The sequence below is a fragment of the Penicillium canariense genome (assembly GCF_028826845.1).
Source record: "Penicillium canariense strain IBT 26290 chromosome Unknown utg000002l_segment0_segment0, whole genome shotgun sequence".
NCBI lineage: Eukaryota > Fungi > Ascomycota > Eurotiomycetes > Eurotiales > Aspergillaceae > Penicillium > Penicillium canariense.
The window spans coordinates 2821614-2842519 of record NW_026622729.1 but is presented as its reverse complement, the minus strand read 5'-3'; the positions used below and the strand labels follow the sequence as shown (position 1 = coordinate 2842519).

The 20906-nt window shown below is 48.7% G+C and overlaps 5 protein-coding genes across 5 annotated transcripts; 3 read left to right on the top strand and 2 right to left on the bottom strand.

Annotated features, from left to right (window-relative positions):
- Positions 1–1363: 1363 nt before the first annotated feature.
- Positions 1364–2917, bottom strand: N7482_004236 (6-phosphogluconate dehydrogenase, decarboxylating; the record flags this gene model as incomplete). Its single annotated transcript, XM_056686361.1, has 1 exon — positions 1364–2917. One exon carries the CDS (start codon positions 2915–2917, stop codon positions 1364–1366), a length of 1554 nt encoding a protein of 517 aa, XP_056545103.1.
- Positions 2918–3459: 542 nt separating this feature from the next.
- On the top strand, positions 3460–4576 carry N7482_004235 (sugar phosphate isomerase/epimerase family protein; the record flags this gene model as incomplete). The annotated part of the gene is made up of 2 exons (XM_056686360.1): positions 3460–3852; positions 3920–4576. The coding sequence occupies 2 exons, from the start codon at positions 3460–3462 to the stop codon at positions 4574–4576; spliced, it is 1050 nt and encodes a 349-aa protein (XP_056545102.1).
- Positions 4577–4790: 214 nt separating this feature from the next.
- Positions 4791–6694, bottom strand: prnC (delta-1-pyrroline-5-carboxylate dehydrogenase prnC; the record flags this gene model as incomplete). The annotated part of the gene is made up of 4 exons (XM_056686359.1): positions 4791–5919; positions 5976–6337; positions 6392–6499; positions 6563–6694. 4 exons carry the CDS (start codon positions 6692–6694, stop codon positions 4791–4793), a joined length of 1731 nt encoding a protein of 576 aa, XP_056545101.1.
- Positions 6695–8871: 2177 nt separating this feature from the next.
- On the top strand, positions 8872–10329 carry N7482_004233 (proline dehydrogenase family protein; the record flags this gene model as incomplete). The annotated part of the gene is made up of 1 exon (XM_056686358.1): positions 8872–10329. The coding sequence occupies one exon, from the start codon at positions 8872–8874 to the stop codon at positions 10327–10329; it is 1458 nt and encodes a 485-aa protein (XP_056545100.1).
- A 485-nt stretch (positions 10330–10814) lies between these two features.
- N7482_004232 (putative proline utilization protein PrnX) lies at positions 10815–11867 on the top strand (the record flags this gene model as incomplete). Its single annotated transcript, XM_056686357.1, has 1 exon — positions 10815–11867. One exon carries the CDS (start codon positions 10815–10817, stop codon positions 11865–11867), a length of 1053 nt encoding a protein of 350 aa, XP_056545099.1.
- Between the last annotated feature and the right edge of the window lie 9039 nt (positions 11868–20906).

Genomic DNA, 20906 nt, shown 5'->3' with positions numbered 1-20906 from the left:
AGAGAGACGTCTACTACTAGCAGCGCCGCCGCCGCCGCCGCCGCCGCCAGAGGATATTTAAATATCTACATCCTTCTATCTCTAGGAGGGGGTAAAAGAGATAGAGCGCCTACTAAGTAAGTACGACTACTACTATAGAAGTAGCTAGCTAACCTCTCTCTTATCGATTAGTAACGGTTTTATACGCTTTCCCCTCCTCCGAGACCTTCTACACTATCCCTTTCTTCGCGAGACACCTTATCTTAAAGGTCCCCTAGAGTCTATAATAACTATCAGGATACTAAAGCAGGCCGCGAGATAAGTTCTATCTAGCTAAGACTATAATATAATAGGGGAAAGGGCCGTAGACCGCATAATATCTCTCTATATAATCTCTCATCGAAGAGAAAAGCCTTAGTGAACTATATAAGCGCTTCCAGAAGGAGAAGGGAGAGTATTATATCTACGTTATAATTATACAGTCCTCGGAGTAGATAGCGGAAGATACAGCGGAAGAGCTACGTATACAGCCGCAGGATAACGACTATAAGGATCTATATCTGTATCAGACCGATATTGCTTCTATAATAGTAACGGAGGATGGTACGGCTTCTGTAGTAGCCGTAGAGGACGGTACTGCTTCTACAGTAGCTACGGAGGATATTGCTACTTCTACAGTAGCTACGGAGGATATTACTAAGGCTACTATATCGAGAAAGCGAGCAGCGTCTCCGTTACGACGGAGCCAGCGGGTTCGGCGGCCGCGGCGAGGGTAGATGCACATATTTAGTAGTTCAAATGGGATAGAAAGCTTCAATTACGCACATAACCACCTAAAATCAGCGGAGATAACCAAGATGCACTATAAAAATAGCTTCAATATAGCGACAGCGTGGTAAATGGCCTTTGAGAGAGACACATGTGGGCGCACCACCTAAAATCAGCGGAGATGACCAAGATGCACTATAAAAATCGCTTCAAGATAGCGACAGCGAGGTAAATAGCCTTTGAGAGAGATCTACATGATTTAATATGAGCGCTGTAATAGTAATTCAGGTATCTGAATTTTCTGCCGGCTTAGAATATGCTTAATTTGTGCACTTGCCCAGTGATCACTATTGTCCGCCGTACCACGTGCGGATGTGTTCCTAAGGCCGCGAGTTCCCGCTTCGGGAGTGTTCGCGATCTATACGGCAAATGGCGGAGCTTACAGGGTTTATCTAATTGTCGAAAGGGACCAAAGAAACCCACATGATCGTAGCCCTGGGCAGGAATATCTGTACATATGATGGTCTATTTGCAGGATATTCTATTCCAAATTCATTTATTGTCCGGTTCAAACGTACAGAATAATCTACTAGGGTGTTCAGAAACGATCCATCAATCATGCCGGCTTCCACTCGTAGTGATGAGGGCCCTTCCGAACCGGGCCCGGGTCTTCGCCCGGAATGCCCGGCTTGTTATAGCTATGCGCACCAAAGTAATCCATCTGAGCCTCCATGAACTTGGTCGGCAGATTCATGCCACCCTCATACTTGAGGTACTCGAGGGTCGCTGTGAGTGCAGGCATATACTGATCGGAGACGATACCCTCCAGAACAATCGATTTCAAAGCTGAGAAGTTATTATTCAGCTCAAGAGCCACTTCATCGATGAATTTCATATTCATCATGTGCTTGTTAGTCGCCAAAGGGGGCTGAAGTATGTCGGCGATATATTCAGACTGGATGATACAACCAGCGCGCCAAATCTGTAAACAGTTGCCCATATTGATCCCCCAGCCTTCGTCTTCTGAAGCTCGGGCAATCACCTCGAGGCCTTGGCAGAAAGAAGCCAGGAAGGAGCAGTACACAGCTTTGCGCAGCTTTTCGAGGACCGCCGCGCGATCGCGAGTATTCTCCATTAGCCGGGGAGTGGGCATCTGCAACTTTTTGGCAGCGCGGTCTCGTTCAGCCCGATTTCCACTCGCAATACGCAGGTAGTGCGCGACTGTCAGAGTCGGAGTGGAGACGTGTCGAGAAGCCGATTCCATGACAGACCAGAGGGGTGTTCCTTCGGTGTTATCATCGTCTTGAACCACTTTGTCGAGGACATCATCCAAGACATACCCCCCATCTCTGCCGGCCCCTTCACCATGCCAATCGCCCTCAGGTGTTCTTTTGGTTTTCATGATATCGGCGCCGATGCTGACCAGGTAGTTGTTTCGAAGCTCGCCCTTTGAATTCCATTCGGTAAATACATCCCCGATCTGCTCGTAGTCCATGCCGAGGCCGATGTGCATGTATGACCAAGCTTCAGCAAGTGTAGACAGCATGCCGCCCTCAATGCCATTATGGACCATCTTGACAAAATGGCCTGAGCCTCCTGGGCCGATTCGGGTAACACACGGCGCCCCTGTCTTGGGATCTTTGGCGGAATAGGCCTCTAGCAGCGGCATGATGAGCTCCAGGGCTTTCGCATCTCCACCGGGGGACAGACTCGGGCCATGTCGCGCCGACTGATATCCACCAGAGACACCCATTCCAATCCAGGTCACCCCAATCTCTTCACACTCCCTCTGGCGGCGCTCCGTCCGACGATAATTCTCATTGCCTCCGTCGAGGATAATGTCGCCCCTCTTCAAGTCCGGCTTGATCATTTTCAGAACAGAGTCCGCGGGGTGGCCATGTGTGACGGAAAAGATAAACAGTTTCTCAGGTCCGTGACCTTCGAGACTCTTCGTGAATTCGTCGATCGAGTAAAATCCCTCGATCTTGCCTTTCATGGTTTTGGCTTTCTTCGTCCAGCCCATGACTTTGTCAACATTCGCTTTTTCCACATCCCATACGGAGACGTCGAGGCCGAGTTCGGAAAACGCAAAGGCCATCATCGAGCCCATACTTCCGGCTCCCACGACACCAATACGCTTAAATCTCTGGGCTGCGTCGGCGGATGGCATGATGATGAGTAGGTGACTGGCCGTGACTGTGTCTCGTTCACGCAAAGAACAGTGCAGATGGTGATTACTCGGAAGAGAAAGCACGCGAATTCAAATGGCTATTCGAAGGCTCTTGAACAGATGGTCGGTGGCAACCGGATTGCAAGTCCGAGATATCCGTCAGCGTGCGATCAGTGGAGGCAGCTATACCCACGCCACACGCCACGAGACGAACTACATCGAGACGAACCAGATTCCCAAGTGGCAGTCTATTGCAAAATTCAACTATGGGAGGACTGACTTGGTTCTGATCAAAAAGGTGCTGTTTTGCCAGGAGCCGATGACGTCGGGTTGACGACAATTGCGTTTCACAGGCAGCTCAACATTGCATCATGATCAAGTTTAGAAGATCTTAGGGTAGATTGAACAGAGCGGCCAATGGCTCCTATGGCTGTTGTTCACTAAACACAATCAAGGCGTCTGTGTATCCGTCACATACCCGATGGGCCGAATAGACAACAGCGTGAATAGAAGTTCAGCGATATCGTGTCCAGCCGCCCGCAATGGTGCCGATAACATTCGCGTCACTCGAGAAAATCCCACTCTCCTATGCCTCCTGCTCAATTGGATGTGGAGCTAGTGACACGCTTCCACGAAAACTCGAGGCAATCAGCAAAGCCGGCTTCGTCTCAATCGAGCTGTCTTTCCCGGACATCCTGGACCACGCCGAACACACTCTTGGTCATCAAATCGCACCGAATGACTTCGCGGAGCTGGTCCCCGTCGCCCGCGAGATCCGCGAACTATGCGACGCCAATTCATTAACCGTCATGATGCTTCAGCCGTTCTCCAATTTTGAAGGGTGGCCGAAAGGCTCGGCGGAGCGGGAAGACGCTTTCAAGAGAGCCGAAGGTTGGATCGAGATCATGAAGGTTGTCGGGACCGATCTACTACAGGTAAATCCTCATCTCATCTCATTCCATTCCATTCCAACCAACATTGCCAAGCTAAGAGCATATACAGGTCGGAGCGACCGATACCCCAGCGACCAAGATCCACACAGATCGCGCAACAATTGTCTCCGACCTGCGCGAACTCGGAGAAATGCTAGCTAAACACCACTTCCGCCTCGCCTACGAAAATTGGTGCTGGTCTACTCACGCGCCCGGGTGGAGAGACGTCTGGGAGATCGTGCGCGCTGTCGATCGCCCTAATGTTGGGCTGTGCCTGGATACATTCCAAACAGCCGGCAGTGAATGGGGCGACCCAACCTCCTCCACCGGTCTTATCAAGGGTGTACCCCCAGATGAGCTGACGAGAAAGTTTGGCGCGAGCATGGACGAACTAGCGCAAACTGTGCCACCGGATAAGATCTACTTACTCCAGATCTCGGATGCGTACAAGGTGTCACCGCCGCTGGAGGATAAGATCGTTGGGGGGCTGAGACCGCGAGGCCAATGGAGTCATGATTATCGGCCCATGCCATATGATGGTGGTTACTTGCCCATTGAGGATGTGGCAAGGGCAGTCTTGAAAACCGGTTTCCGGGGTTGGTTTTCTATGGAGATTTTTGACGCTGGGCCACAAGGAAAGGGGAAGAAGTATGAGCTGGACGGGTTTGCGAAGAAGGCGATGGAAAACATGCAGAAGTTGTTGAAAAATTGTGCTACGGATGCTTGAGAAGAGAATTTTAGAATTGTAGATTGATAGAATGCAGCTCCTTTTGAATCATACATGTACACGTGTCTGTCCTTTTAGGAACAAAGCTCGGAAAAAACAGTCGTAACTCCGATGATGAAAATAACGCCGATGATGAAATGCACAATGGACGCCGGGTTGTCATAAGGCATGCAGTAGCTATAGTCCAGATGGGAAGATCCTCCTCGCTCATTCCTTAGTTGGCGTTGCTAGGGTAGGAAACGGTGTAGGTTGGGATGAACTCCTCCTTAACCGAGCGCAAGCTCACGAATCGAGACAGCAGGTTAGCACTGCCAGCCTTGTCGTTGGTACCGCTGGCACGGCCACCACCGAAGGGCTGCTGGCCAACAACGGCACCAGTGCTCTTGCAGTTGATGTAGAAGTTACCAGCAGCATTGCGGAGATGGTCATCAGCAACCTGCACCGCCTCCCGGTCCTGAGCGAACACCGAGCCGGTCAGACCATAGGTACCAGTGGTGTCGATCTTCTCACAAATCTCAACAAAGTCGGCCTCGGTAGCGTCGTTGTACGAGTGGATGACGATGACAGGGCCGAAAAGCTCACGCGACAGGAGAGGGTGATCGGGGTTGGAGGTACGGTACACAGTGGGCTGAATGTACCATCCCTTGGAGGAGTCGTAGGTGCCACCGACAAGCAGCTCAAGCTCGGGGTCGTTCTTGGCCTCCTCGATAACACCAGCAAGCTTGTTAAAGGAGCCCTCGTGGATAACGGGGCCACAGAAATTGGAGAAGTCGGACGGTTCGCCAACCTTGAGCTGCTTCACCTCAGCGACCAGCTGCTTAACAAACTCATCGGCAATAGAGGCGGGAATGTAGGCACGGGAAGTGGCGCTGCACTTCTGGCCCTGGAACTCAAAGGCACCGCGGACGGTTTGGACCACGGCGTTGCGCACATCGGCAGACTTGTGGACCAGGTGGAAGTTCTTGCCACCAGTCTCGCCAACGATGCGAGGGTAGCTGCGGTACTTGCCATCCGCCACACCCTGAGAGATCTTGCCATAGAGCATACGGAAGACATCAGTGCTACCGGTGAAGTGGAGAGCAGCGAATTCCTTGTGGTTGAGGACAGTGCTGGTGACCTCCTCCGCCTCACCAGGCACGAACTGGATAACATTTTTGGGCAGGCCGGCCTCGAGGAGGATCTGGTGCACGAGCCAGTTGGAAGCAATAGCCGAAGGCGAGGGCTTCCAAAGCACAACATTACCCATCAGAGCGGGCGCACCGGCCAAGTTGCCGCCGATCGCAGTAAAGTTGAAGGGGCTGATCGCATAAACGAACCCTTCCAGAGGGCGGTACTCAAGACGGCTAGAATCGAAATTAGCCACCAGGAACGAACAGAGGCATTCTGAGATGTAACTCACTTCCACACACCAGGGGCGTGGTGAACAGGCTGCTGGGAATAGAGCTCCTCGGCATACTTCACACCGAATCGGAAGAAATCGATCAACTCGGCAGCAGAGTCGATCTCCGCCTGCCAGGCGTTCTTGCCCTGGCCATGCATGGTCAGAGCCATGATATCGTAGCGGTACTTGGTCGAAATCAGGTCGGCAGCCTTGAGGAAAATACTGGCACGCTCCGCGAAGGGTGTGGCAGCCCACGACTTGCGGGCCGCGAGCGCGGAAGCAATGGCAGCCTCCACATCGGCGGAGGAGGCGTTGGAGTAAGTAGCAACGGGCGCGTGGGAGGACGGATTGCTCTGGGTGAAGGTTTGGGAGCTCTTAATCTATTAGGGGTTAGAAAGTAAACCTTGAAAAATTTCTGCACAATATTCAATTACCTCCTTGCCGGCCACCACCAAAGGCACGTTCAAAGGTGCCGTTTGCTTGTATGAAGCCAACGCATCTTCTAAGGCCTTACGATCCGCGCTGCCGGGGACATAGTGTTTCTAGAAAGATCACTAATGTAAGCCATCTGTAGGTCAGAAACACGGAACAGACGAGCGACTCACATTGGGCTCATTGTTGATCTGTGGAATTTTGAAAGTGGCGTAAGTACCGAGTGCGCGAGAGCTCGAGCTAGGAACGCGGCATGCCCGGCGAGACAAGAGCTGCGCACCAGAGCGCAGCAGAGAGGACTGCATTTTGGAAGTCGGATGTGGCTAAAACGGAAAAAAAAATAATAGGAATGAGGATTTGATCGTTTCCTGGGATTCAAGATGAAGTTGCACAAGAATATAAGAGAGCGCAGGATCGCGGGGAGACCGCATGATGAAAGGCGGTTCGTCACCGGCACTGATCCCGCCCGGCCATCCCAGCGAGCTGTCTGAGAGCCTCGCGGCGAATGGAGTGCAGAGGAGGATCCACCAGAAATGGGTGGGGACTGGCCCAGAACACCACACATATTAGGTAAGGGACCCACCCATCATCGTTATGGAGCATTGTAGCATGAAAAGGCGTGGCTAGCTCTTACAACAGTATCTTCGCGCCTATCGCTCTACTTCGCTTGGGTGATGCGCCAAGCCAGCCATTGCCCCACCTGCCCGATTAGCAACGATCCCGACAATTTTAGGTGGGTCTAAAGCACCGGGCCGGGCGCAAGTCGTAAAACTGTAATCTTTTTGCCTATCGGTGGAGTGCGCCAAAGATAAGTAAGTACCTGCAAGGAGGTACAGAGTCCAGTAGTAAATCCCCCACGGACTGAATCCTGGGGGTAAACAAGGGATGACAGCTTGAAGAGTTGATCTGGAGAGAGAGAGAAAGACAGCTTCCAACGCAGAGGTGATTTCCGGTCGACGATTGACTAAAGGTTCGTTATGCTTCTAAGGAAAATAACCAGGTTATTCTGTCTATTACCCTTTCCCGTGTGATATATCCATCAACAAAGCTCTTAGTAGAATTTCAAATTTCGAAGTATCACCGTCTACGCAATCCACCACAAACCCCTTTCCAGCCAATTGCGCGATTGCTTCTCAACGCCAATCTCACGGATACGGTCGATCTCCTTTTTTTAGAAAATATATAAATATCTACTGCTGAGCCCATCCAGGATGTGCGATACCAAGTCCTGTGGCCGAAACAAAGCGCGAAGAAGATGGCAAAGACAACATAGGATACGAAGGAGCCTAAGGCAGTGAATGAGCCTAGGAAGAACAACGCATAGCCATTCGTAATGACCAGATGATCAGTATAGCCCCATAGGTTACGCCGTTCCTGGGTAATGCATAAAGATCTTGGGTGCCTGTCCCTCGCATGCTAGCGAATACATGATAACGTGTGACCAAGGCCTACAGAATGTAGAACGCAAAAAGACGGTGAAGAAACCGGCTGGTGGCTTTCGGAATGTTGCGACGAGGAGAATCAGCGTCACCAACGGCGGTAGTGATCAGCCCCGGAGAGAATATGAACGAGAATCCCCGCTTGATCAACGCAGTCCAGAATTATAGAAACCGGCCAGTATTGACATTCGGTACCAAGTACGGCTCAACGAAGGCGCCGGGATGCTCTCAGTATCGGAATCCAAGTCCATCTTTTGCGTCCAAGTATTTGGTCAGAGGCATCTTAGGGTCAGTCGCATTGGCTGAGCGCAATATTCCGGTGGTTCAACAATAATACCAGCATTTTTCTCGCTAAGGAGAGATGACCCAAAATTTACTGTCGACATAAGGTGGACGTGGGATACCGGGATACTTGCACAGGGCCGGAACTTACCTAAGAGTTCTCCACCCTGCTGTGGTGAAGGACCACTTTCACGCTTAAAAAAATGGGCCCCCTCAGAAGGCCTTGATCGGCTCTCTCAATAGTCCGAGCGCCGCCTAACTAGCAGACAAAGGTCGTTTTAGCCATGACTGACTTATTGGTCCTCTGGCCCTAAACACTGTTAGCCATGTCCATTTTTGGCAGCATTGAGCACCTGGATCTGATTCCAGACCCATCATTTAGTTCCATATTTACTCTCGAGGTCCGGCCAATGGATTGCATCTGGATCACGTGCCGTGTGACCGTGTGGGGGCGTTGGCACGCGGTCGGCTAGTGACGGCGGGTCCGCCTTTCCGCTCTTTCAGCCGGCTCTCGTGCCGGTCGTCTTCGGGCCGGAGTAGCTGTTGCGGCGATAGGATTCCATCACTGTTGGCCACAGGTGACGAACCGGATGGAGGGGGACGTAGCTATATAGGACAGGCGGTCGTTCCCTTCTGCCTAAACTAAGATCTGGTTGCCCCTGCCTTCGTCACTCCGTTTATCAAGAGCCTCATCTCCCGATCAAATATACTCCCAATACTCAACTACCAACCACCACTATCACTATCATCACTTATCAGCCATGAGGGCTGCACGTGTAGTGCGGGTGCCCCGCGTCCAGGTTGCCCCTCAGGCCAACACGCGACTTGTGAGCGGCACAAGCAATGCCAAATCGTCCGTCGTCACCAGCAACTTGTTCCAGCAACTGTCACCATCTTCCAAGTCACCATCTTCCACAGTGTCGCCACCACACAAGGCGCCCACAGCACCTCTTTCCAAACTTCCCCTATCATCGGTCCTGCGGTCCTTGCTGATCCTCTCCGTGTCCTCTTCTCCTCTTCTGCTTAAACCATGCATCTATACCCTGTCTCTGTTGGCACACCCTCGCTCGGCGCTGTGGGATGTATCGAAGAACCCACTGTTGAACTTGCTTGTCAAGCATACTATTTATAAGCAGTTCAATGCAGGTGAGAACAAGATCGAGGTCCAGCGGTCCATCCAGAACATCAAGGATCTGGGATGCCGTGGTGTGCTTCTGGGCTATGCGCGTGAGGTCCTGGTTGGCGAGAACCAGGATGCGCCTTATGATGAACAGGCTGCTCTGGCGGAGGTTGAGATGTGGTTGGATGGTACTCTCCGCACGGTTGATATGGCCCAGAAGGGAGACTTCGTCGCTCTGAAGTTCACCGGAATGGGCACCGATGCTCTTCGCCTGTTGCAGAAGGAAGCGCCTCCTTCTGCGTTCATGGATACCTCGATTCAGAAAGTGTGCGACTTGGCGATTTCCCGTGGTGTGCGTCTGCTCGTGGATGCCGAGGAGCAGGCCGTGCAGCCCGGTATCGAAGCTTGGATTATGAAGTACCAGAAGTACTGCAACTCGCAGACACCGGGTCGCGCCATCTTCTATGGTACATATCAGGCATACCTTCGGTCTACACCTGCCACTCTGGCCCGCCACCTGGAGACCGCTCGCCAGGAGGGATACACTCTGGGCGTGAAGCTTGTCCGTGGTGCTTACATGAAGACCGAGCCTCGTCACTTGATCTGGGACGAAAAGGAGGACACTGATCGTTGCTACGATGAGGTTGTTGAGAGTCTCCTGACTCGCAAGTACAACTCCATGCTTCAGCGTCCCTCGAATGACACGCCCGCTGAATTGCCCCCGGTCAATGTCATCATCGCCACTCACAACCGCGAGTCGGTGCGCAAGGCCCACGCCATCCGCGTCCAGCAAGCTGCTAAGGGCGAGGACTATGGCGTCGACCTCAGCTATGCGCAGCTCCAAGGCATGGCCGATGAAGTCAGCTGCGAGCTGCTCCAAGGCTTTGAGAGTGCCGAGGCCGATGTTGGCACTACACCCATGGCGGCTCCGAATGTCTTCAAGCTGCTGACCTGGGGCTCCGTCCAGGAGTGCATGGGCTTCCTACTGCGTCGCGCTGTCGAGAACACCGAGGCTGTTAGCCGCACGAAGGACTCTCAGATCGCCATGATTAGCGAACTGAAGCGCCGCTGCCGCAACGTCTTTGGAGGCAGCAGCTAGGCTTTGCGTTGGTTTCTTTTCATCTCGATGTGGCTCGTCACGGAGGGTATTTTTGTCCTTTTCGGAAATGATCCTCCTTGCTTATTTCTTCCGGTTTTGTGGCCCCAAGGGTCCACCTGGGAGTATTCTTATCATTATTACTTTGCATTGGGTTTGCTGGGGATGCATCCATAGACGGCGTTCACGTTTCATGAAATATACTTTAGCCATTAATAGCGATGAATTAAAGAATCTAGCTATCATCTTTATTCCCAAATTTTGAATGTAGATGTCCGGAAGCGACTTGCTGATTACAGAGGAAGGGGTTTTCATTTACCGTCCAATTGCAGTTGTGTCCGCCAGAAGAGTCCTTGACTTTTCGGGGAAGATCCACCCAACCCCGCGCCAGGTTGCGCTTGTCGGAGAGCCCCTCCGACCTTCTCGTCCGGTCCATTTAACAAGCAATCCACTTATCGAATCAAAACACTATCAAAGCTCAACTAAAGATGCATATCCTCTCGGAGCCTGACGTGGCTCGGATCTTCCGCGGCTTGACTCAGGCGCAATGCCATGAATTCATTGGCGTGCTAAGTGATGCCTTGGTCGCTATATCCGCCGAGTCGAAGCCCGGTGTCCCAGCATCAGAAAAGCTGATCCACCAGCCACTACGCACTGTCTTTGCGACGAAAGCTGAGAACTCATGCATTTTCATGCCAGTATCTGACACCGCCAGTACAGGTATCAAGGTGGTGACAGTCGCCAAGGGCGGCATTCAGGGTGTCATCAACATCTTTTCACCCGAAGGGAGGCTCCAGGGCCTCCTGGCGGCCGCGGAGGTGACAGCCTTCCGCACGGCACTAGCCTCAATGACTCTCTTCGTGCGGACCACTACCATTCGCAAAGAAAGCGTGCTGGTCTTTGGATCGGGTCGTCAAGCCGAGTGGCATACCCGACTGGCCCTGCTTTTGTACTCAGACCAAATCAAGCGAGTGACCTTCATCAACCGTGGCCGTCAACGGCTAGAAGAATTGGAGTCCAGCCTGTTCAGTGACCTACGCCAGCGCTATCCCAGTGTAAAGGTGAAATCGCTCTCTAGAGAGGGCACTCCGAACTATGACCAGCGACTCATTTCAGAGCTCCACGCATGCGACGTAATCTTTAGCTGCACACCCTCCGTCGCGCCAAACTTCTCGTACTCCGCCCTCCAGTCCGCACCTAAACAGCGCTTCATCTCACTTATTGGCTCCTACAAGCCATCTATGCATGAAGTCGATACAGAGACCCTACTCTCGGGTGGGGGCAAAATTTACGTCGACTCGAAGGCTGCCTGCTTGCAAGAATCGGGCGAGCTCATTACGGCGAAGATTACGGAGGATCAGCTGACCGAAATGGGAGATCTTCTGGGAGAACTCGGTCCATCGGATGCGATAGATATCCCAGAGGGCTGTAATGTCATTTACAAGTGTGTTGGTATGGGTCTGATGGACCTTGTGGTTGGAAAGAAAGTGCTCGAGGTTGGGAGCGCGAGTGGGCTAGGGACGCATGTTGATGGATTTTAGGGCTCCTATCGCTGAGCCTTTGTGGGAAAATTGTATATAGGCGATCTGCAAGACGTGGTACGCAGAGAAGTGACCGCAGGGTGGTTCTTTATATGAAAATCCGGAACCCTTGTTATATAGTTAACGACCTGCTCGGGTAAGCTGTGGATAGTGTGCCTGTCAATTCACCCTCCTTTCAAGATAGTTCGATTTTGAAGAAGAAATCATTCGACCACTTTCGTATGTTGTTTCTATCCCCTTATTCGGTTCGGCTTGGGGGCCATTGTTGCTTCCCGTTGGGTAGGCCTATTTGCCTATTAGGTGAGGCATTCCGCTCGAACGAGACAGCGCATCTAGTGGGGACATCTTTCCCAATTATTCTATTTTACCAACAATGGTTACACAGAGGTCGCTTTACGTACCGGATTTTCTTTGACGGGTGGGGCTTTCCTATTTTAGGTGCCGCCGCTTTTATGAGGGCGCTCAGAGTCAGGCTACGGCGGACGATATCGTTGTTTGTTTTCTTCCTATGGCATGATCCTCAAGTACACGGGAGGATGATCGTGAGCGCGGCCGACCGATAAACAGTCTTATCGTACTCCGCATAGGACGGATCAAAAGCGTAGCTCAACCGCGCCCCTAATTTTGGCACCTAACGCTCCGATGGATACATGATGAACTGTTACTTCCCGGAGTATACACGTAGTAATCTTAATGCCTTTTTCTGAGGCTTGTTTCCCCTGTCCAGAGTATACAAGCTGCGTAAAACTGGAATGTGCACACGAGATTTCGCTCTCCTTTAGACTTTGTCGCACATATTTTGGGTATAATACCGCTAGACCAAAAATGCTCCATGGGCTACATTCTTAGTCTATACGGGTTCTTCTTGTTCTGACAGACTTTAACAACCTGTGGCATATGGGTTCTCAAAAATCGCGCCACAACCCATTCGTTTTGTTAAGGATTAACTAGTTAGTTAGTTAGTTACTTCCTTCCCTTGAGTCGGCTGAAAAGCCCTTAACTAACTAATAAGAAGGGGGTGTGGGAGCTAGGAAACCAATTACTAGACACCAAAGGGCTCTAGCGCGACATTTCTGCTTACGCGGCTACCGCGGCCAAGTCTCCCCGAAAGCTTGTTTATGGATAAGCTCTTTATATCGCCTTGACCTTCCGTGCTCCCCGAAATTTTGCGCTCGCTATAACGATCTTATTTTCTAGTGTAATTGGTAGACCAATATACTTTCTTCAATTGACTTTCGAGGGTTTTGGAAAACGCCTTGCTAGGCTGTGCCGATGGCTAAGAATCCGTCTATCTGTAGGTCTATTTCCTCATATCGTAAGCAAAGATAAATCCCTCCCGCTGGAGGTCAAAGATCCTCTATCACCAACAGCGCTTGACGCTTCTTGAACTTTAGATACCAAGCGCGGTCGGTTTGGGGCTCTCTAATTTGCATAGAGATTCCTTAGAAACCTTCCCCTAGCGACGGGCTGCTTGTAGTGCTCTTTCCGTCCAAAGATTCCAACCTCGGGCCTATCTATCAGCTACCTCGGCGGCGGTTCCCACCTGCCGGAAAAGTCGCGATTGCTCCTTCCTATTAAGGACAACCAGAAATTGCCACATGTAGCCCCTTGTTAGGAACTAGGTGTTAGCGTAGCAATGAATACTACACCCTAGGCTCAGTGGAGTTCTCCTGCGAGTAGCGTCCTAGCTTGGACTAGCTTGCAGGGACACGGAGATAGTTCGGAGCTCCCGAGGTGGGCACGTAGATATGTAGTCAGTACCGTGTTGGATTTAGTAAATCCGGGCTAGGCGGACCATGCTAATGCACTATTCATCGCTATACCGACGGTACGTGCCACCGCGAATAACTACTTACACACTACCTAGCCAGCCTTTTGCAGCATCTAATCAACTCCAAGGCTAAGCTATATACGTATATCATAGCTATATATTGATTCTGTATAAGTAGAGAAGCGATATTAAGAATAATGGGGGATTTTGGATCTGTCGTAAAAACCACTATAGCTTAATTTGGGGAAGTGGAGTTCAATGGGTACGGATTAGCGTCCAGACCCACCGCCCGGGCACCTTCGTCAAAATCTTCCAAGAGTGCCTAAGTAGAGTGGGGTACTTAAGTAGGCAAGGCTAACACTGGCCACCAAGGTACGGCGGTAGCTACACGGCCTAAACCCTCGCTGAGATTTAACTCCGTACATATAACCAAGAATATCTCCCTCTCCCCCTCCTCGTCTATTATATCGTGAACTTGCATTGTTCACTTAACTCAGAGTCTAGCTCGGTAATAGCCTCTTTATTATTATTACTATTACTCGCCTACTGCTCCTGCTATTCTTGCTACCCTAGAAATACCCTTTTTTGCTCTTGGTCAAATGTTTCCCTCTAATATTGCGGCATGCCTCCTCCTGGCAGTATCAATAGGATGGTCTTCTGCGCAAACTTTTCTATCAATTACAGAAGTTGACCTGCTTTTCCCCAGAAACGATACATACGCGCCTACAGTCCTTATACCCTTGGTAATCGGTATCCAAAACCCTTCAGCCGCCGTATCTCTTAATCTAGCTCTGTAATAGTATCTCTACTAACTCGAGGGCGGAAACGTGATTGTAAATAGACTCATACCTGAGACATATTACATCCTACCTGGTGCCCGTCAATATTACCAGTACAGCAGTTTTTACAACCTTACTACCATAGAAGGCACCTAGTCACTCCACTGGACCGTCTCCTCCGTCAACTGCACTCAGTTCCCAGTCAATAACTATACCCTGCCTTAGTACACCCAAGGAAACCACATTATCTTCATAACCAAGAACGGCGCGTAAGCGGCTGACCTCGTTACTGCTACGGCCGATGATATCTGTACTAGCGCAGAGAGCTTTACCTTTAATGTTACGGGGCTTAAAAAAGTATCTACGGAAAGTCCGGATATTGTAGGGAGTAGGGATTATATAACTACATGTGCGGTTGTAGCGCCGATGTCTCCAACGTATCGTCCAAATCCTTGTGCCGCACAGTTAAATACGACATTCGCATCAAGCATTTCTCAAGCGTTGACGACTTCAGCTTGTGGGTTGCCCTCTTCGGTGGTGAGCTGCCCAGCTAAGAATGCAGGGAGCCTGATGTGACGCATGGCTTATATAAGGGACTGTTGGAGAGGAGGACTGACGGAGTTGAGGCGGACTAACCGGATTGGGACGGGTCACGTGGGTGACCATTCAGATAGCTGGCAGCTTCCCCCACAGTTTCTTCCTTCCTTACTTTCGTTCTTTCGTTGAATGCACCTGTTCCTTTACAGCTGGCTCCTTCGTAACATAGAACGAAAGTCATCTTCTCACCTTTTTGTCTCTGTTGAAGCCGTACAGACACGAGTAGCTCGCTGTCGCCGTCTCGCTTTATAGGACGCCCTACCCCGAACCGAACTGACGAATCCTGAGCGATTCCGACCGACCGAACCGAACCTTCCTTCCCCTGCTAAGACGAACCGACGCTATAGCCCTTCGAACCCGAAACCGTTAGAGCATCGAATCTGATGAGCCGTACGAGCAGACTCTAGAGAACCTGACTCGAGGTACCGATGCGGATAACCCCGATGAAGCTGGGGCCGCTGACCCTGAATCTGGTGAAGACTTACCTAAATAGACTAGACTGCGCGACCCTCTCTTGTTCCCTTCTGTAGGGAACGTCGACGTCGACTTTATTAAGAATTAGACGCCTAAGTAACTATATAACCTCCTGCTTCGGGTATATTATGATAACTAAGCTCTTATTACCTAACGGGATACTATAAGTGCTAAGTACGAGGAATTAGAGCGAGAGCTTGTAACTACTACTCTTAAGATAGGTAAACTGGCCTTGAAAGTTATAGATCTATAAGACCGTATATTACGAGGATAGCTGCCGAACTACTAGTCGACTCCGATTAAGTCCTCTATGACTAGAGCCCGTCGTACTGCGAAGCTCCTTGACCCCCCTCTCCTAAGCGATAGAAAGACTATTCGCTTTACTTACTAGGCGAATTAGATGCGATATAAGTTACGTAGTAATACTGACTATTACCCGACTCTGTCTGACCGAGTCTATTATATATCTACCTAAACTAAGGGTAAGGCCTAGCTATATATTAGTTCTCGAATAGAAGCTAGAGTAACTAACCCTTATAACGATACAGAAGATATAATCTAATACCTTAAGGGAGTATTCTCGAACCCGAACCGAGTAGTTAAAGCTCTCTATAAATATACTAATCTGACTATAAAGCTAAAGGATGATTTTAACGACTTCCTAGCTGATTTTTCCCGTCTTACCTAGGAAGCGAAACGACCTAAGTAAGATTGACTTCGGGATCTCTACGGTAAACTACTAACTTCCCTTTAGACGTAGATGTTATATATACTCGTTAACCCTAACGTAAGCTATTAGTACTTTATTAACCGCTGCTAAGCTCTGGCCCTTAGCCTAAATTTAATCTATAAGTAGAAGGAATCTCGCTGTAGCTAAGCTACGACTAGCTCTAGTCCTAGCTCTAGTTCTAGAAATCTACCTAGCACCGCTACCGCTAACCGTAGATATACTATATCCCTTTTTATTAAGCGTAAGGGTGCTGCTTCGACCTTTAAACCGATAACTGCGGAGGAACGTACTACCTACCTAAAAGAAGGCCGATGCTTTAAATACTATAAGTAAGGATATACCTCTCGCGACTACCTAAAGAAGCTACCGACCGTTACTTCGATCGATACTACTACCGAGCTCGCTGCTTACGAAGCTCCTACCGCTAAGGTCGCTTCTGAGTCGGGAAATACCTAAGCCTAGGGAAAGTCTCCTTCCTAGGTAGTATAATTATGTTACTTTTCGTATTAAATCTACAGAAGTTGTTAGGAAGAGGAAGTAGTTTGTCTTTTAATACCTAAATAGCTTATAATAGACACTCTTTCTTAATTCGTGCCCTTAGTGATACTAGAGCAGACGGATTTATATATATCGATACGTAGCTAGCGCTATAAGCCGCGAAGGCCTTTAGATAGCTAGTGATACGATTAGAAAAGGAAGTGCCTACCTAGGGATTTAACGACTACCTAGGAAAGCTAATCACGTATATAATCGAGTTAATATTAATAATTAACGGTCGCGTATAACGCTGCCTACTAATATTAATCGCGGACCTTAGTAAGCACGATCTGATCCTCGGACGTGAATAGTTTACGGAATATAAAGTCCTTCCGGACTGTACGAAACGACGTTTAATCTAGCCCGAGGAATCTAGTCTATAAGATAAAGTAGCTAGTTAGCTCTCTATTACCCTTCCCTGTACTATCTTACGACGGCCCGATCCGAACTTAGAGTACTAGAGAGATACGGACCGACGCGACTAGCTCTTCGAGAAGGTCGACCGCCCGCTACGTTATAAGCTACTAAGGACTACGGCCGGAGACTAGAAGTAGGCACTCGCGAAGATAGAGTAAGCGTTATAAGGCGTATAATCCCTTCCTTCTATATAGAAAGAACGATAGACCCGGACCCCTTAAATATATATTCCCCCCTCTAATACTATTATAATAATTAAAGCCGTAGGATTTTATTGACACTTATAGAAAGAAGGCAGTAAGGTCTTCCTAATCTTACTTAAAGAGATCGACCGAATCCTAGAGAATAAGAGACGCGAGTGTCTATCGGAAGAGTAGGAGATTAAGCGTACGATCCCGAAATATTATTATAAGTTCCCCGACGTATTCTTAGAATAAGACTCCGATATCTTACTACTATATCGAGAATTTATCGATTATCGAATTATTCTCGAGGAAGGCCTAGTTCCGGGATACTACCCGTTATATAAATAGTCAGAAGAAGAGCTCAAGGTAGCTAAAGCTTATATTACGAAAAACCTAGCGTAAGGGTTTATTAAAGAAAGTAAAGCCCCTTTTAATTTACCTATCCTAATAGTACGAAAACCTAGCGGAGGGCTCCGGTTTTATATCGACTACCGTAAGCTAAATTCGATTACGAAGAAGGACCGTTATCTAATCCCCTTGATTAATAAGATCTTCTAACGGTTAGGAAAAGCGAAAATCTTTATAAAGTTAGATATCTAGTAGGGATTCTACCGGATTCGTATAGATCCTGACTTAGAAGACCTTACTACCTTCCGGACGCGTTATAGGTCTTATAAATTTAAAGTAATACCTTTTAGGCTCACGAACGGACCCGCCTCGTTCTAGCGTTTTATTAATATAATACTTAGTGAATATCTCGACGACTTTATAACTACCTTTATCGACGATATCCTAATTTATAGCGAAACGATAGAGGAATATATTAAATATATTAAGAAGGTCCTACAGAGGCTTCGGGAGGCAGGACTCTAAGCAAGCTTAGGTAAATACGAGTTCTATACCACGACTACTCGTTTCCTAGGCTTTATTATCGGTACCGATAGTATTAAGGTAGATCCTGAGAAGATTACAGTAATTATCGACTAGTAATAGCCTACGATAGTTCGCGGTGTACGGTCCTTCTTAGGTTTCTATAGATTCTATCGATAATTCGTAAAGAACTACAGTCGAATTACTAAACCGCTAAACCGCCTTACCGAGGACAAGACACCCTTTAAGTAGACCTCTAAATATAAATAAGCCTTCCGAGAGATAAAGCGTATAATAATAACCGCGCCGGTGCTAGCTCACTACGACCTATTAGCCCCTACTAAGGTCGAAACGGACGTATCGGAAGGATATATCGGAGGCGTTCTATTATAACTCTAGTCGGATAGCTGCTAGCACCCCGTTTACTTCTATTCGTCGAAGCTGACCGCTACGGAACAGCGGTAGGATACCTATAACTACGAGATATTTACGATTATTAAAGGTCTCGATATCTAGAGGGCGGAGCTCGAGGGATTATAACGAGAGGACCGATTTAGTATCTTCTTAGATTATTAGTCGTTATAATATTTTATAACGATAAAGAGACTAAACGCCCGGTAGGCTTGTTAGGGTGAATTCTTGTTAAGATTTCACTTCTTGATACGTTACTTTATAGGAAAGCAGAACATCATCGCTGATATACTCTTACGGAAAGACCCGGGTACCTCCGACGGCTAGGAGCAGATCCTTCTACCTCGCGAATACCTCGAGCAAGGTATATACCCTAATAACGATGATCCTAATTAGTTAACCGCCGAAATTACCCCGGTTACGACGACACTCGACGATCAGCCCTCGGCTATCTCTGCTACGACTAGGATAGTCGAGCGAGTCCTCTAAGCGAATCTGACCTACACCTTACTCGAAGTGAATCGGAACTAGGCAAGAATAAGTAAGGATAGATAATAGGAGATAAGAGATAGCCTCTTACTCTACGACGGAAAGCTAGTAGTGCCGGATGACGGGGATCTAAGAGCTCGTTTACTCGATAAGATTCACCGGTAACTATCTACGGCGTACCCTAGAGAGACTAAGCTAAAGGCCCTTCTCTCGAGCCGCTACTAGTAGCCTAGCTAGGTAACCGATGTCGAACGATATATAGAGAACTATCGAATATATAAGCGGACGAAGATATAGCGAGATAAGCCCCCGGGGTTATTATAACTACTGCCTGCCCCGTAACGGCTATAGTAATATATTACGATGGATTTCCGTTCGTTTCCGAAGGATAAGTATAGTTATGATACGGTGTTTATAGTATGCTATCGCCTTAGTAAGCGCTAGGCGTCTATTCTGTGCTATAAGACTACTATAGCGGAAGAGATAGCTACTTTATTTATAATATATCTCTACCGATAGGTAGGTATGCCTGATTCGATTATGTCGGACTGCGGAGGATAGTTTATATCTACGTTCTAGACTGAATTCTGCCGAATACTTAGTATTAAGCGAAAACTATCTACGGCCTACTACCCGCAGACTAATAGTTAAAGCGAGATCGCTAACTAATAGATAGCCCAGCATTTGAGAGTAATAGTAAATAAATATTAAGATAATTAGTTAGAATAGTTACTAATAATTAATTTCGCTGCGTTAGCTCTACGCTAGGATTTAATAAAGAGGTCTCCTTTCTTTATCGAACGAGGATACAAGCTAAGGATGTCCTTCGATTAGAACCTACCTACCGAGGCCTCCCTTTCGCTAGAATTAACCGAAGAAGCGGGGACGTTCGTAAAGCGAATCGAATATATCTAGAAAGAGACTACCGAAGCGGTTAGACGCATACAGGAACGCTAACGGACTTAGGCTAATAAGCATCGCCGGGAGGTTAATTTCGATAAGGAAGACATAGTTTATATTACGACCCGTTATTAGGGACTGGATCGCCTAAGCCGCAAGCTATCCGATTAGTCTAGTAGACTATATAAGATCTTAAAGAAAGAAGGAAATACGTTTAGACTCGAACTACCCCCGTCTATAAAGGTTCACCTAGTATTTATACCGAGTAAGCTACGTCTTATATCGAAGAGAAAGCCATTACCGGGATAGATCGAGGACCTACTACCGCTAATAATAGTTAATGAGTAATAAGAGTAGGAGGTTAAAGAGATCCTTCGGTTACGCTTACACTACCGGAAGCTTTAGTATAAGGTGAAGTGGTTAGGCCACGATAAAGACGATACCTAGTATTACGCTACGGATTTCAAAAATGCATCTCTAAAATTGCTCGACTTCCACCGGAGATATCCTAATTCCCCCGGACCCCCGAAGAACCTATAGGCCTGGCTAGCTGCAGCAGAGATTGACGAATTCGTAAGTGATCATCCAGATGATAATTTTCAAGAGTCTCGGGGCGAGACTCTTTAAAGAGGAGGACTATGTGACGCATGGCTTATATAAGGGACTGTTGGAGAGGAGGACTGACGGAGTTGAGGCGGACTAACCGGATTAGGACGGGTCACGTGGGTGACCATTCAGATAGCTGGCAGCTTCCCCCACAGTTTCTTCCTTCCTCACTTTCGTTCTTTCGTTGAATGCACCTGTTCCTTTACAGCTGGCTCCTTCGTAACACCTGAAACATCAATTAGGAGGACCGATATGGGCGGTAGCGACTTTTGG